Below are 14,673 nucleotides of genomic sequence, written 5' to 3' on the forward strand. Positions count from 1 at the left end.
CAATCTCATAAGTTACTTTATTAATAGTTAATAGTCATATTTTCTTTTGCTTTTAATATGGTTCTATGAATCGTCGTCTTTTGTTTTTGTCTTCTGCTTGTTTTTTAATAGATCAATTTATGCGATAAAAAAAATTTCATGGAAATCGGTCAACAACAAGAATAATAACAAAAACAAGAAAGGAATCTAACTTCGGCACGCCGAAGTTTATATACCCTTGCAGATAGAACTTCTATGAGTAGGAATCCATACAATATAAATTATATATATTTGTGTTAAAAAACAATGAAGTAATACCTGCTTTCATTTCAGTCTACAATACATATTATATTTGCAGTTTTACATTCACAGATTTGCATTTTTCCTCTACATCAAACGATCGTTTGTATGGCACCTATATGATATAGTCGTCCGATTTCCATGAAACTTGACACAAAATTTGAGACTAATATAAAATGGCTATACCTCAAATTTGATGAAAATCTGTTGAAAACTGAAAAAGTTATAATTTTTAATCTCTCGCTCTCGCTTCTTTCTTCATAGCTCTGTTGTTTTTTTCAATTGAAAGTAGAGTGGTAAGTCGTTATAATGTCCTCAAATATTGTCTGTTCCGTTAAAACCTGCAAAAAGGCAATTGCTGCAGGTGACCTTACAATCGGCTGCTGGCTGTGCGACAACGTCATGCACGCCAAGTGTATTGGGGTTGCAGCTCGGACGGTGGACGATGTAAGGAAAAACATCGGCCTGCGTTACTGTTGTGAGACCTGTCGCAATGTAGAAAGGGAAATGACGTCTTTCATGCGGCAAACCAAAAGCGTTTTTAAGGGCATTTTAACGAGTTTTCGTAAAACTCTTGATATGTTCTTGGCGCTGGACACCCAATTTAATAGCCTTACGCTATTAAATGAGTCTCCTAGGCGGACCCCAACTACCCGCAACAGGCTCTCAGCAGCAGCCTCCCACGGCACAGCCCTCGACCTCAGCATTAATTCCAAGAGTGCTGAGATCGAGCGCTAGGAAAGATTCGGTATCCGAATGTGCAGCGGGAGTGCCCGTACCGCCGGTGATTTCTGTTTTATCCCCTGGGGGGTCGCAAATATTGACCCCTCAAAGTCCCGTCCACACAAATATATCTGCCCAGGGTGTTAGGCCCGGAATACCGGCTGACAATGGCACGGCAGATAACCAATCTGCCTTGCCAAAAGCCCTTATAGCGGTTCCACCAACGAGACATATTTTTGTCTCGCGGCTCTCCCCTGACGAAACATCGGAAGATGTTCTCGCCTTTATACAAGGCAAAACCAGAGCCGAAAAAATTAAGATAAAGGTGGAAAAGTTCAAATTTTCTTACGCACGGGACATTTCATCTTTCAAAATAAATGTCCCTAACGAGCTTTTTAACACTATTTGCTCTCCCAACTTCTGGCCAGAGTACATAGTTGTTAAGGAGTTCGAGGTGAAGAAAAAGAAAAAGCGGCCTGTAGGAATAACTCTTCCCAGGCCTGATGTTACCACTGCGCCTTCTACGTCTTCCAATCCCGACCCAAAAAACTAACCTACTCCTTAGGTATTTCCTATCAGAATGCAAGAGGCTTACGTAGTAAGCTTCCTAACTTGTATTCTGATAGCCTTTCGTTTGCATCTCAGGTTATTGTGCTCACAGAAACCTGGTTAAAGCCGGAGATTCTGAGCTCCGAAGTTTTTCCAGCTGTGTTCACAGTATATCGGCTAGATCGCCCTATCAGACGCGGGGGTGGAGTTCTAATAGCGGTGGACTCCTCACTCATGTCAGAATTATTAACCTTCGAGGAATGCAACGATGTTGAATTCCTCTGTGTGAAGCTATCTATCAAAGGTAGCTCCATTTTTATTACCTGTTCCTACATACCTCCACTGTCGGAACTTCCTATTTATTGGAATCACCTTTCCGCTATTCAGATGGTTTCCAGTAGACTTTTGGATAGAGACCAGTTGGTAGTTCTAGGAGATTTTAATATCCCTGGTGCTATTTGGTGCTCAAATAATTCCACCAATACTCTCCATACACCTACGCAACATGACTTTATCGCTGGCTTGTTTGACATTTCGCTGTCTCAAGTCAACCATGTTCCAAATTCCTTACAGCGCTTGCTCGATCTTTGCTTCGTCTCTGATCCTGCGAGAGTCAGTTTAGCAAGGGTGGTGCCTCTGACGCAGCCCGAAGATCCTTATCATCCAACTTTCGATGTGACTCTTGATATTGGGTGTGACGTACAGAATATTTCAGACCGTCCAGCCAATAAAGTCCTATGTTTTCGCAAAACGGACTTTGAACGGCTGAATAATTTTATAAACGAGTTCAATTGGTCCGATCTATACATGTGCACTGACATGGCAGTTGCCGTTGATATTTTTTACAGTGCCATGAGTTCATTTTTTACTGAATGTGTTCCGTTATATTATCCGCCAAGCTCGAATAAACCGCCGTGGTTTACTAAAGAGTTGAGCCGACTTAAAAATAAAAAATCTAGACTGTATGCTAAATTTAAAATCACCGGTTCTCAATCTGCCCTTTCATTTTATTTATCAGCTCGGTCAAACTTTACCGTGCTGAACGCGCAGTGTTATAAAAACTATTTAACTCGTTGTAGGGCCCAGTTCTCACAGGACCCAAAACAGTTTTATAATTTCGTTAACACTAAACGTAAGCCTAAAACAAATCCTTCCTCGCTTTCATTTGAAAATACTACCGCAAATAATGATCAGGCCGATCTATTTTCGCAGTTTTTTCAAACAACCTATTCTAGCTCGTCGTATCTACACCAGACCTATTCCTACGACATACCCAAATCAAACTTAATTTTCTGTCCTAGCCTAAACGAAAGCTCTCTCCGTTTAGATCTTCATCGTGTCAAGCCAGTTTATTCGCAAGGTCCCGACGGAATTCCTGGCTGTGTGCTCAGGTATTGTGCCGACGCCCTGTGCTATCCCCTTCTGAAATTGTTTACCTTGTCCTTAGAAACCTCCCACTTTCCCATTATTTGGAAGGAATCGTTTATTATTCCTCTCCACAAAAAAGGTAGAAAATTGGATGCCAGCAATTATAGAGGAATCTCTAAGTTGTCGGCCATCCCAAAATTATTTGAAAATATTATCACCCCTCATTTACAGCACCTTTGTAGATCGGTTATTTCTCCATGTCAACATGGTTTTATTAAGCGAAGATCAACAACAACAAATCTTTTGGAGCTCTCTTCCTATATTATAAAGGGCTTCCATAATAATTGTCAGACAGATGAAATCTATACTGATTTCAGTAAAGCATTTGACTCTGTTAATCATTCTCTCCTCGTTAGAAAACTCGATTCAATGGCTTTTCCAAGTGATCTTCTTAATTGGATCTCTAGTTATCTGAATGGCAGGACGCAAAAGGTCCTCTTTAAAAATAATTTATCCAATATTCTAAGGGTTACATCTGGTGTCCCGCAAGGAAGCCATTTGGGACCCTTATTGTTTACATTGTTCATAAATGACCTGCCCAAAGTCTTGACTAACTCCAGAGTACTTATGTACGCGGATGACGTCAAGCTTTGCGTGCAATACAATGACGTTGCCTGCCAGTCGGATTTACAAACAGATCTTAATAATTTTCAAACTTGGTGCCGTGTAAACTTATTAAACTTAAATGGCTCGAAATGCAAGCTAATGACATTCTCTTGTGTCGCTCCTAAGCTTGCTACTTACACGCTGATCGGCTGCTCTTTGGAAAGAATTAATACAGTTGACGATTTGGGCGTCCGCTTGGACCCAAAACTTGACTTTATTGATCATATTTCGTCTATGGTGAATAGAGCCAGCGGTGTGCTTGGATTTATTAAACGGTGGTCGAAGGAATTCAATGACCCCTATGTTACTAAATCCTTATATACTTCCTTAGTTCGTCCTATCCTAGAATATGGATGCTGCGTTTGGAGCCCTCAGTACGGCGTCCATAGTAAACGCATTGAGTCGGTTCAAAAGAACTTTTTACTTTTCGCTCTACGCGGTTTAAATTGGGATGCAAACCAAAGATTACCTTCCTACTCTAGTAGACTCCTATTAATAAACTTGCCGTCCTTAGCCAATCGTAGAACGATGCTAGGGATAACCTTTATTTTTAACCTTATCCATGGTGATGTGGAAAGTGCTGACTTGTTGAGTCAGCTTAATTTCCATGTACCATGTAGAACTACTAGATCCTATATCCCATTAGTGTTGCGCCACTGTAGAACCTCCTTTGGTGTCATACGGGCCACTTGTATGTACTGACCTTAGTGCATCAACGTCCAATTAATTTCTCGATCGTTCCTATGGGAGCTATATGATTTTCATAAAATTTTACACAAAATTGTAGAGTATAATAAAATGGCTATATATCAAACTTGATCAAATTCTGTTGAAAACTAAAAATGCTATAATTTTTTTTGTAAAAATTTTCCGATCATTCATATGGCAGCTATATGATATAGTCGTCCGATCCGTTCCGACATATATACGAGTGAGAGTATATATAAGACTAACTACAAAGTTTCATTCAGATAGCTTCATAACTGAGAGACTAGTTTGCGTAGAAACGGACATGGCTAGATCGACTCGGCTGTTGATCCTGATCAAGAATATATATACTTTATATAGTCGGAGGTGCCTGCCTCCTTCATTGCGTTGCAAACTTCTGACTGAAATTATAATACCCTGCAGGGGTATAAAAGGAATGCCACACCTCTCATTAAAAATATAATACCCTGAAAGTTTATAAAAAGAGATAGCTTCAAAACAGAGAGACTAGTTTGCGTAGAAACGGACAGACGGACATGGCTAGATCGACTTGGCTGTTGATCCTGATCAAGAATATATATATTTTTTTGAAAAATGATGAAATGTTCGATTTTAAACTTCAGCAAAAACCAGTTCGAAACATATTGTGAAAAGTTGTACTAAATCCAATGAATGACTTAAGAGGTTCTGTTTATGATGTGTAATATTGCAATAGCTTTATATCGCACTGTATTGGAAGAAGTCGAACCTCAAAGACTTAGTCAAGGGAATATTAGTGCTTATCAAATAATGCGAAAAATTACATGTTTTTTAGTTTTTTTATTCGACGACACAGTTAAAATGTATTTATTAGACGAATGGTACAGTAAAGTATAACATTAGAAGAATGTCTTACAAAATTGTTATAAAAAAATATTCAAACTATGGTACCAATTTTCCGGACGTGTCTCGAATCTATCGATCATCGGGTGTCAAAAAATCAATCTTCATTCGTTAGATTATAGAATACCCTAGGTAGCGCTGTCGAGTTTTTTTTAAATTCATATTTTAAATTGTTTTGAAGACTTTGAAGTTAAAAACACAATTGTTTTGGTAAAAAATTGACTAATTTGTCATTTTAAAACTAAAATTATGAACAAAAAAAACTCAACAGCGTTAGCTCGCAAAATGTGTACAGAAATAGTGTTTAAAATTTCAAAAGGATCGGTGCAGTAGTTTTGGTTGTTATGAGTTGAACCGACTATGAAAATGTGAGTTGTGGGAAAATCGATATAAAGTTTAAACACAAAAAAAACCAATGTATAACGAAAATCCGGCAGGTGAAAAAATACCCATAACTTCGTCAATTTTTCTTTAATTGACTTGAAATGGTACAACATTCTTTAGATAATATGCATTCAATATAAAAAAAAAATTAAAAGAACAAGAAAACTAAACTTATATTATTTAAAAAAGTCTTTATAATACTGTCTAAAGGCAGGCAAGAAATAATATATTATAAGCATTGACAAGCAAAAGTACAATTTAAAAAATTTGTGGCATACTTAAAGGGCCAAATCTACTGCATTTAATGTAACAAATATATTTTTTTCGAAAAAAATATTATCTAAACAATCATTTTCTCATGTTTTGAGAAAGTGCATGCAAAATTTCATGTCATGTTACAGAATTTTGACTAAAAAATTAACTTCCTGGCCCATAGTGCGGCGTCCCATTGTTGTTTTCGAAGGGATTTGGAGCAGCGGTTCCGAAATTAAAGTGAGATAAAGAAAAATATTTACCGAAAAAAAACAATTGTCTTGTTGTTTAAATCGATTTTTTCGAAGCTCTTAGGACAGCTGAAGTAATCAGAATTGAAGAATTGCTTTTGAACTTGGACTCTTTTTCAACCTAGACGGTGTGAAAGTTGTTTAATTGGTGTGTATATTTTTGAAAAATATTGTCCATTTGATTCTAAGATACATATGTATATAAATATGTATTTTATAGATCGACGGGACAAAAGCCAGAAGGAAAGACCCGTAACATATGTTTAGGGAAAATGCAATAAGTTGTGCTAAGAAAAATGTGGTAATCATTAAAGAAATCATAAAGTTTTATAAATAAATAAAATATAAATTGCGCTACATATTTACTAGGGGGCGGTTCCGGGGACCTTCTACACGTTTTCCTTTGGATTCCTATCTGATTTGGCTTTGAATTTACCTACGATTCCGCTCAGAATCCGGTTCTAAATTCCCTTCTGATTCAGGGCGGAATTCATGTCAAAATTCACTACAAATTTCTAGCAGGATTTCAGTATAATTCCTCGGGTAATCCTTATTCAGGTTTTCTAACGCCTACAGTGTAGAAATTGGGTTGTATGAAAATTCCGGTATGATTCAGGATAAAGGCGTCTCGAATCCAACTTGATTCAAAACTGAATCCAAAAGGAATGGTACTGAAGGGGACGGACAGACGGACATACAGTTTGCAAAACGAAAAATCTCTCACAATTTTGGGTTTAACTGAAAGTTAATTAACAAATAAAAAATAACTTTGTGAATTTACAAGACAAAACTTAAGTATTTCAACTTAAAACATAGTAAACAAGAAAGGAAGCTATCTTCGGCACGCCGAAGTTTATATACCCTTGCAGATAGAACTTCTATGAGTAGGAATCGATACAATATAAATTATATATATTTGTGTTAAAAAACAATGAAGTAATACCTGCTTTCATTTCATTCACCTATACATATTATATTTGCATTTTTACATTCACAGATTTGCATTTTTCCTCTACATCAAACGATCGTTCGTATGGCACCTATATGATATAGTCGTCCGATATTCATAAAATTTTATGCAAAATTGTAGAGTATAGTAAAATGGCTATATCTCAAATTTGATCCAATTCTATTGAAAACTGAAAAAGTTAACATTTTTTTTTTTAATTTTCCGATCATTCCTATGGCAGCTATATGATATAGTCGCCCGATCCGGCCCGTTCCGACATATACACTCACCAGAAAAAGTGTGCGTACAAACTTAACGTGCAACTTTGATGTTAAATAAAAATAGTTGTATGGAAGATATTGACTTCAATTTTTTTTTAAATTAACGACACATATATTATTAAAAATTATAGCCAGTCTTTTTTTATTTCCGTCCACAACTTTTTTAATTAAAATTAAAAAACAAAAAATACCCATGTTTTCGGGCAAGAAAAAGTGTGCGTACAAAATTCAATCAAGATAAAAAAAACCATTTATTGTTAAGGCATTGATAAAATTAGTAAGAAGGAGGATACCCATTTCTATCTATTGTCCCATTTAAGCGTTTTGGAATTGAATAACCCAATTTTTCGGTAAATTCAGGTGGTATTTTACTCCACTCATCCAAAATCACATCCTTCAACGTATCCTTCGATGTAATTGTTCGAAGACGAATCCTGCGCTCCAGAAAAACCCACAGATCCTCTATGGGGCTTAAGTCCTGCGACTGAGGCGATGAATGCAGTTGATTTTTGGTATAAAAAAGTAACCATAGCTTCAAACTCAGCGAAGTTTGCTTGGGGTCATTATCCTGTTGCAACCAAAAATCATCTGCCAGACCCAATCTTGATGCGCTTTGGTGCAACTTGTCCTTAAGGACTTTCATATAAGCCTTGTGGTCCATTGTGGAGTCAATAAAGACCAAGTGGCCAACTCTACTTGCTGCCATACACCCCCACACCACCACACTGCCACCAGCGTGCTTAACTGTTGGAGCGAGCTTCTGCACATCAAGGACTGTGCCAGGTTTGCGCCACACAAGTTTTCGCCCTTTTATGCCAGATAGGCAAAATTGGCTCTCATCACTAAAAATAATCATTTTCCCAAAGGCTAAAGGCTCTTGGATGAATTTTTTAGCAAAATCCACGCACTCCTATTTATTGACGGGCAATATGAGAGGCTTCTTCGGCGCAGCACAGGCATGAAATTCCTCCTTTTCAAAATTTTGCGGACTGTGTCATCATTTAAATCCTTCTTCTACTTCTCCTTTATATCCTGACCAATTTTTGCGGCCGTTTTGGTTGCAACAGGATAATGACCCCAAGCATACTTCGCCTAGTTTGAAGCTATGGTTGCTTTTTTATACCAAAAATCAACTGCATTCATCGCCTCAGTCGCAGGACTTAAGCCCCATAGAGGATCTGTGGGTTTTTCTGGAGCGCAGGATTCGTCTTCGAACAATTACATCGAAGGATACGTTGAAGGGTGTGGTTTTGGATGAGTGGAGTAAAATACCACCTGAATTTACCGAAAAATTGGGTTATTCAATTCCAAAACGCTTAAATGGGACAATAGATAGAAATGGGTATCCTCCTTCTTACTAATTTTATCAATGCCTTAACAATAAATGGTTTTTTTTATCTTGATTGAATTTTGTACGCACACTTTTTCTTGCCCGAAAACATAGGTATTTTTTGTTTTTTAATTTTAATTAAAAAAGTTGTGGACGGAAATAAAAAAAGACTGGCTATAATTTTTAATAATATATGTGTCGTTAATTTAAAAAAAAATTGAAGTCAATATCTTCCATACAACTATTTTTATTTAACATCAAAGTTGCACGTTAAGTTTGTACGCACACTTTTTCTGGTGAGTGTATACGAGTAAGAGTATATAGAAGGCTAACTACAAAGTTTCATTCAGATAGCTTCAAAACTGAGAGACTAGTTTGTGTAGAAACGGACAGACGGACAGAAGGACAGACGGACATGGCTAGATCGACTCGGCTGTTGATCCTGATCAAGAATATATATACTTTATATAGTCGGAGGTGCCTTCTTCACTGCGTTGCAAACTTCTGACTGAAATTATAATACCCTGCAAGGGTATAAAAATAATAATCTAAAACATTCCAATTCGGACTTAAAAAATGATTGCAGAAAAACAGGTTGCCATGAGACTGTGAGGAAAGTCCTGAATCTCCACAAATACTCCTCACACATTGCCAGGAAGAAACCAATGCTTTCAGCTATAAATATTGAATGGCGGTTTAATTTCTCTATCGGCCACGTTAACCAGCCTCCTGAGTATGGGGATGAAGTTTTTTATTGTGACGAGACTAAAATAATGCTATACACTCATGGATGACCCAATAAAGTTTGGAGGAAACCAAACACAGGTTTCCAGCCGAAGAATATCATACCAACATTCAAACTTGGCAAGTTTTCTGTGATGATAAGGGGGTGCATATCATCCAAAGGAGTTGGTGAGCTGCGGATTTTTAATGATATAATGACGAAGGAGTTTTATTTGGACATCCTTAAAAAGGAATTGACCAGAAGCGCGGAGAAATTTGGTCTGCATGACGTAACTTGTCCAAAAAGAAATAAATATTAACTGCACCAGGAAAACAAACTCCAGTTCAAATCGCAGCTGTGCAGGACCTGGCTCCTGTTAATTGCAAAAAAGTCATTGACACTCCTGCGGAAAGCCCAGATATAAATATAAATAGAAAATTTTTGGAATTTTTTGGAAAAGAAAGTGACTAAACGGACTCCAACAAATAAAAAGGGTTTAATTAAAGTAATAGAGGAGAAATGGGAGAAAATTCCAGAATATTACGACTTGAAAGGGCTAATAATGCCAATGTCGCGACGCCTCCATGCTGTAATTGATGCAAATGGACTCCATATAAAATATTAACGCCGCAGCTATTATAATTTTTAAGTTATCCTTGGTTAACTATAACGTCTTTGCAAATTGCAAAGAATTAATTGACAGCATACGAATTGCAATGTTTTTGTTTTTGTTATTTTTTACTATGTTTTAAGATAAAATATTTAAGTTTTTTTTTTATATCTATACATTAAAGTTATCCTAATAATATTATAAAAGAAAATTTTTAAAAATTCTTGTATTTGTCAAAAATTTTTCAGTTAAAACCCAAAAATTGTGAGGGATTTTTCGTTTTGCAAAGAATTACTTGACAAACTGTATGTATATTTTTGCACAATATTGTGTCTCAGTAACGTCTAAAGGTGCACGAAAAGTCGGAAAATCAAACAAAAAATAACGGGAGTAATCGATCATTTGTGATCATGCGTCGTCGAATCGACGAAGCATAACCATCTAGGATTAAAAATACAGCGTTTAAAATTGGCAGATCTTTCTAAGATTAGCAGCTGTGCCGATACTTTATGCTTTGACTATAGAAATTAATTTGGAATAGGAGCCTACATGTGCATTTGTATGTGGTATAAATGTATAATAAAACTAAAACTTACATGTTGCATAGTGTTTTCTTGAATAAACTGTGGCTCGCCATCTTGCAAAATTCGCATAAATATTTTCAAAGCGTTTTCCAAGAAAGATGGATATGCTGGGCTTTGCATTATTATTTCAAAGTGCTCACTAAGCTCTTGTGTAGCTTTTAACTTTATTTCATCTTTTGCGGAGGCATCATTTAGAATATTTAAATAATTTCGAAACGTATTTACCGGAATACTATCTGACGCCGACATTGTTATTTGTTACGAATTAGTCAAACGGTTTAAAACTTACAAACCGGTGTAAACAAATCGCACCATTTAACGAGCCCAAGGATGAACTAGTTTAGAAACGGAAAACCTCTTTTTATTAAGGGTATTCATACTTGGCTTTACAGACTTATTAGTCACATGATATACTGTAACAATGTTGCTCCCCGAAGCCCGTCTGCCATCCACCATCCGTTGAACAGCTGGTCTTCAAAGTTTTGCAGTTTCGTAATTTAAAAATTTTATCTCCATTCATGTTTAACCAAGTTATATGGTGCAACTGTGAATTCTTTTTTTTACTCAGTGAAAAGTTGACCCTTAACTACAAAAGATATTACAAGATGGAAACGGGACTTTTAATGCATTGGCTAATACCTATGAAAATCGATAGATTTACATAAAATATTCTAGCTACCAATTTGGATCGAGAACAACTGCTCTAAAGTACGGAATGGCGATGAGTTCTAACGATTTTCATTGGTATCACCCAATGCATTAAAACATTTTCAAGCAGTGAGAGAGAGCAAAAGGCAAATATTTAAAAAAACGGCTGTTCGTCCGCTCCGTTTGCAAGGTCTGTACGGTGACATGAAATTAACAATACTTGAAAGTTTGATGGCGTTAGGCGATTCTCGACGGCATTCTATTAGTCATTTGCGAGCGGCTTGCAAATAGGATAACAATTTTAATAAAACACGCTATTCGGGAACATTTTCCTCTCGCTCCTACTTGCAGTTTCTTTGCATGAACAAAAACGTGCGGGTAGGATGAAATCAGAAGTTCAGAAGAGCTAATAAAGTGAATATAATAAAATTTGTAAAGGGATATACAATATTAAGGAATTTTGGGCAAATATATTATTTTGTTGGGAACAGGGAAATCTTGAAAGAAGAGAAATATATAAAAATAAATTTATAGGCCAGCAAGAACAAATTAGGACAGTTCCACAGCTCGAATTGTCGATCTGAGAGATCTAAATGCTCCTGGAACAGATTATTAAACGCCAGACATTTGCCAGCTCGACGTTGGATGCAATTGCCAGTTGACACTAACCCGATGGGTCAGGGAGTATGTAGGTGCCACAATGTTCTTTCGTGAACCAGACACCGATCCACCCGTATCGAACCATCTGGGATCCTTGTAAAGGTATTCAAAATGGTTGTTATGTATAAGTTTGTTTGTTAGAACAAACCACAATAACCTTTTCGATAGGATTTTATTTTTTTATTTTTCATTTTTTTTCTTGGACGTTGATGCACTAAGGTCAGTACATTCAAGTGGCCCGTATGACACCAGGCACGTGCCTGTTTGGGTTAGGTGTTAGTAGGCGCGATTGGAAATATAGGACAGAATACGAGGAAATTGACTACCGGCGTGCTGCCAGATTGTTAGCTTGCATGCTTACTAAGTGTGTTAGTATTAAAGATTTTAATTTGGGAAGGGTATCTACGTTAGAGATTAGTGTGTACAAATAATTGTAATTTGCACATAGCACTTTAAAAGGTTCATGCAGTTTTAAGGAGGTTCTACAGTGGCGCAACACTAATGGGATATAGGATCTAGTAGTTCTACATGGAACATGGAAATTAAGCTGACTCAAAAAGTCAGCACTTTCCACATCACCATGTATAAGGTTAAAAATAAAGGTTATCCCTAGCATCGTTCTACGATTGGCTAAGGACGGCAAGTTTATTAATAGGAGTCTACTACAGTAGGAAGGTAATCTTTGGTTTGCATCCCAATTTAAACCGCGTAGAGCGAAAAGTAAAAAGTTCTTTTAAACCGACTCAATGCGTTTACTATGAACGCCGTACTGAGGGCTCCAAACGCAGCATCCATATTCTAGGATAGGACGAACTAAGGAAGTATATAAGGATTTAGTAACATAGGCGTCAGTGAATTCCTTCGACCACCGTTTAATAAATCCAAGCACACCCCTGGCTCTATTCACCATAGACGAAATATGATCAATAAAGTCCAGTTTTGGGTCCAAGCGGACACCCAAATCGTCAACAGTATTAATTCTTTCCAAAGAGCAGCAGTTCAGCGTGTAAGTAGCAAGCTTAGGAACGACACGTAAGAATGTCATTAGCTTGCATTTCGAGTCATTTAAGTTTAATAAGTTTACACGGCACCAAGTTTGAAAATTATTAAGATCTGTTTGTAAATCCGACTGGCAGGCAACGTCATTGTATTGCACGCAAAGCTTGACGTCATCCGCGTACATAAGTACTCTGAAGATAGTCAAGACTTTGGGCAGGTCATTTAGAAATAATTTAAGAAATAAGGGTCCCAAATGGCTTCCTTGCGGGACGCCAGATGTAACCATTAGAACATTGGATAAATTATTCTTAAAGAGGACCTTTTGCATCCTGCCATTCAGATAACTTGAGATCCAGTTAAGATCACGTTGAAAACCCATTGAACCCATAGGAAGAGAGCTCAGAAAGATTTGTTGTTGTTGATCTTCGCTTCATAAAACCATGTTGACATGGAGAAATAACCGATCTACAAAGGTGCTGTAAGTTAGGGGTGATAATGTTTTCAAATAATTTAGGGATGGCCGACAACTTAGAGATTCCTCTATAATTGCTGGCATCCAATTTGCTACCTTTTTTGTGGAGAGGAATAATAAACGATTCCTTCCAAATAATGGGAAAGTGGGAGGTTTCTAAGGACAAGGTAAACAATTTCAGAAGGGGATAGCACAGGGCGTCGGCACAATACCTGAGCACACAGCCAGGAATTCCGTCGGGACCTTGCGAATAAACTGGCTTGACACGATGAAGATCTAAACGGAGAGAGCTTTCGTTTAGGCTAGGACAGAAAATTAAGGATGATTTGGGTATGTCGTAGGAATAGGTCTGGTGTAGATACGACGAGCTAGAATAGTTTTTTTGAAAAAACTGCGAAAATAGATCGGCTATTGTCTGATCATTATTTGCGGTAGTATTTTCAAATGAAAGCGAGGAAGGATTTGTTTTAGGCTTACGTTTAGTGTTAACGAAATTATAAAACTGTTTTGGGTCCTGTGAGAACTGGGCCCTACAACGAGTTAAATAGTTTTTATAACACTGCGCGTTCAGCACGGTAAAGTTTGACCGAGCTGATAAATAAGATGAAAGGGCAGATTGAGAACCGGTGATTTTAAATTTAGCATACAGTCTAGATTTTTTATTTTTAAGTCGGCTCAACTCTTTAGTAAACCACGGCGGTTTATTCGAGCTTGGCGGATAATATAATGGAACACATTTAGTAAAAAATGAATTCATGGCACTGTAAAAAATATCCACGGCAACTGCCATGTCAGTGCACATGTATAGATCGGACCAATTGAACTCGTATATAAAATTATTCAGCCGTTCAAAGTCCGTTTTGCGAAAACATAGGATTTTATTGGCTGGACGGTCAGAAATATTCTGTACGTCGCACCCAATATCAAACAATGACTTTATCAATGACTTTATCATGTTGTGTAGGTGTATGGAGAGCATTGGTGGAATTATTTGAACACCAAATAGCACCAGGGATATTAAATCTCCTAGAACTACCAACTGGTCTCTATCCAAAAGTCTACTGGAAACCATCTGAATAGCGGAAAGGTGATTCCAATAAATAGGAAGTTCCGACAGTGGAGGTATGTAGGAACAGGTAATAAATAGTGGGGATCGGTCCTGACCAACGCCAGAGGACGCGTGGTGCTGGAGGCTTTGGCCGCGATAGACGTCGTCCTCTTAAATAACGGGGGGCGGCACACGTTTGTCAGAACGGGAGCCGCTTCTGTCATCGACCTCACATTTGCGAGCAGAGCAATCTCCCACTCTGCCAAATGGGAGGTTAGCGAGGTCTACACCGGGAGCGACCACGAG

The 14,673-nt window shown here is 37.5% G+C and overlaps 1 protein-coding gene across 7 annotated transcripts in view; it reads right to left on the reverse strand.

Annotated features, from left to right (window-relative positions):
• The window catches only part of Nipped-A (Transcription-associated protein Nipped-A), a 321,958-nt gene extending 311,052 nt beyond the window's left edge, over positions 1 to 10,906 (reverse strand). For 3 of the 7 annotated variants that reach the window (XM_086834335.1, XM_086834345.1, XM_086834340.1), the window contains exon 1: positions 10,553 to 10,906. In XM_086834335.1, coding sequence (XP_086690461.1) covers positions 10,553 to 10,789 — 237 coding nt within the window. In that variant the 5' untranslated portion in view covers positions 10,790 to 10,906. The remainder of the gene's footprint in view (positions 1 to 10,552) is intronic. The other 4 variants (XM_086834337.1, XM_086834351.1, XM_086834349.1 and 1 more) reach the window with 3 other exon arrangements.
• Between the last annotated feature and the right edge of the window lie 3,767 nt (positions 10,907 to 14,673).

Source organism: Drosophila serrata, unplaced genomic scaffold (assembly GCF_035046125.1).
Source record: "Drosophila serrata isolate PLE 108 unplaced genomic scaffold, ASM3504612v1 contig_34, whole genome shotgun sequence".
Classification (NCBI taxonomy): domain Eukaryota; kingdom Metazoa; phylum Arthropoda; class Insecta; order Diptera; family Drosophilidae; genus Drosophila; species Drosophila serrata.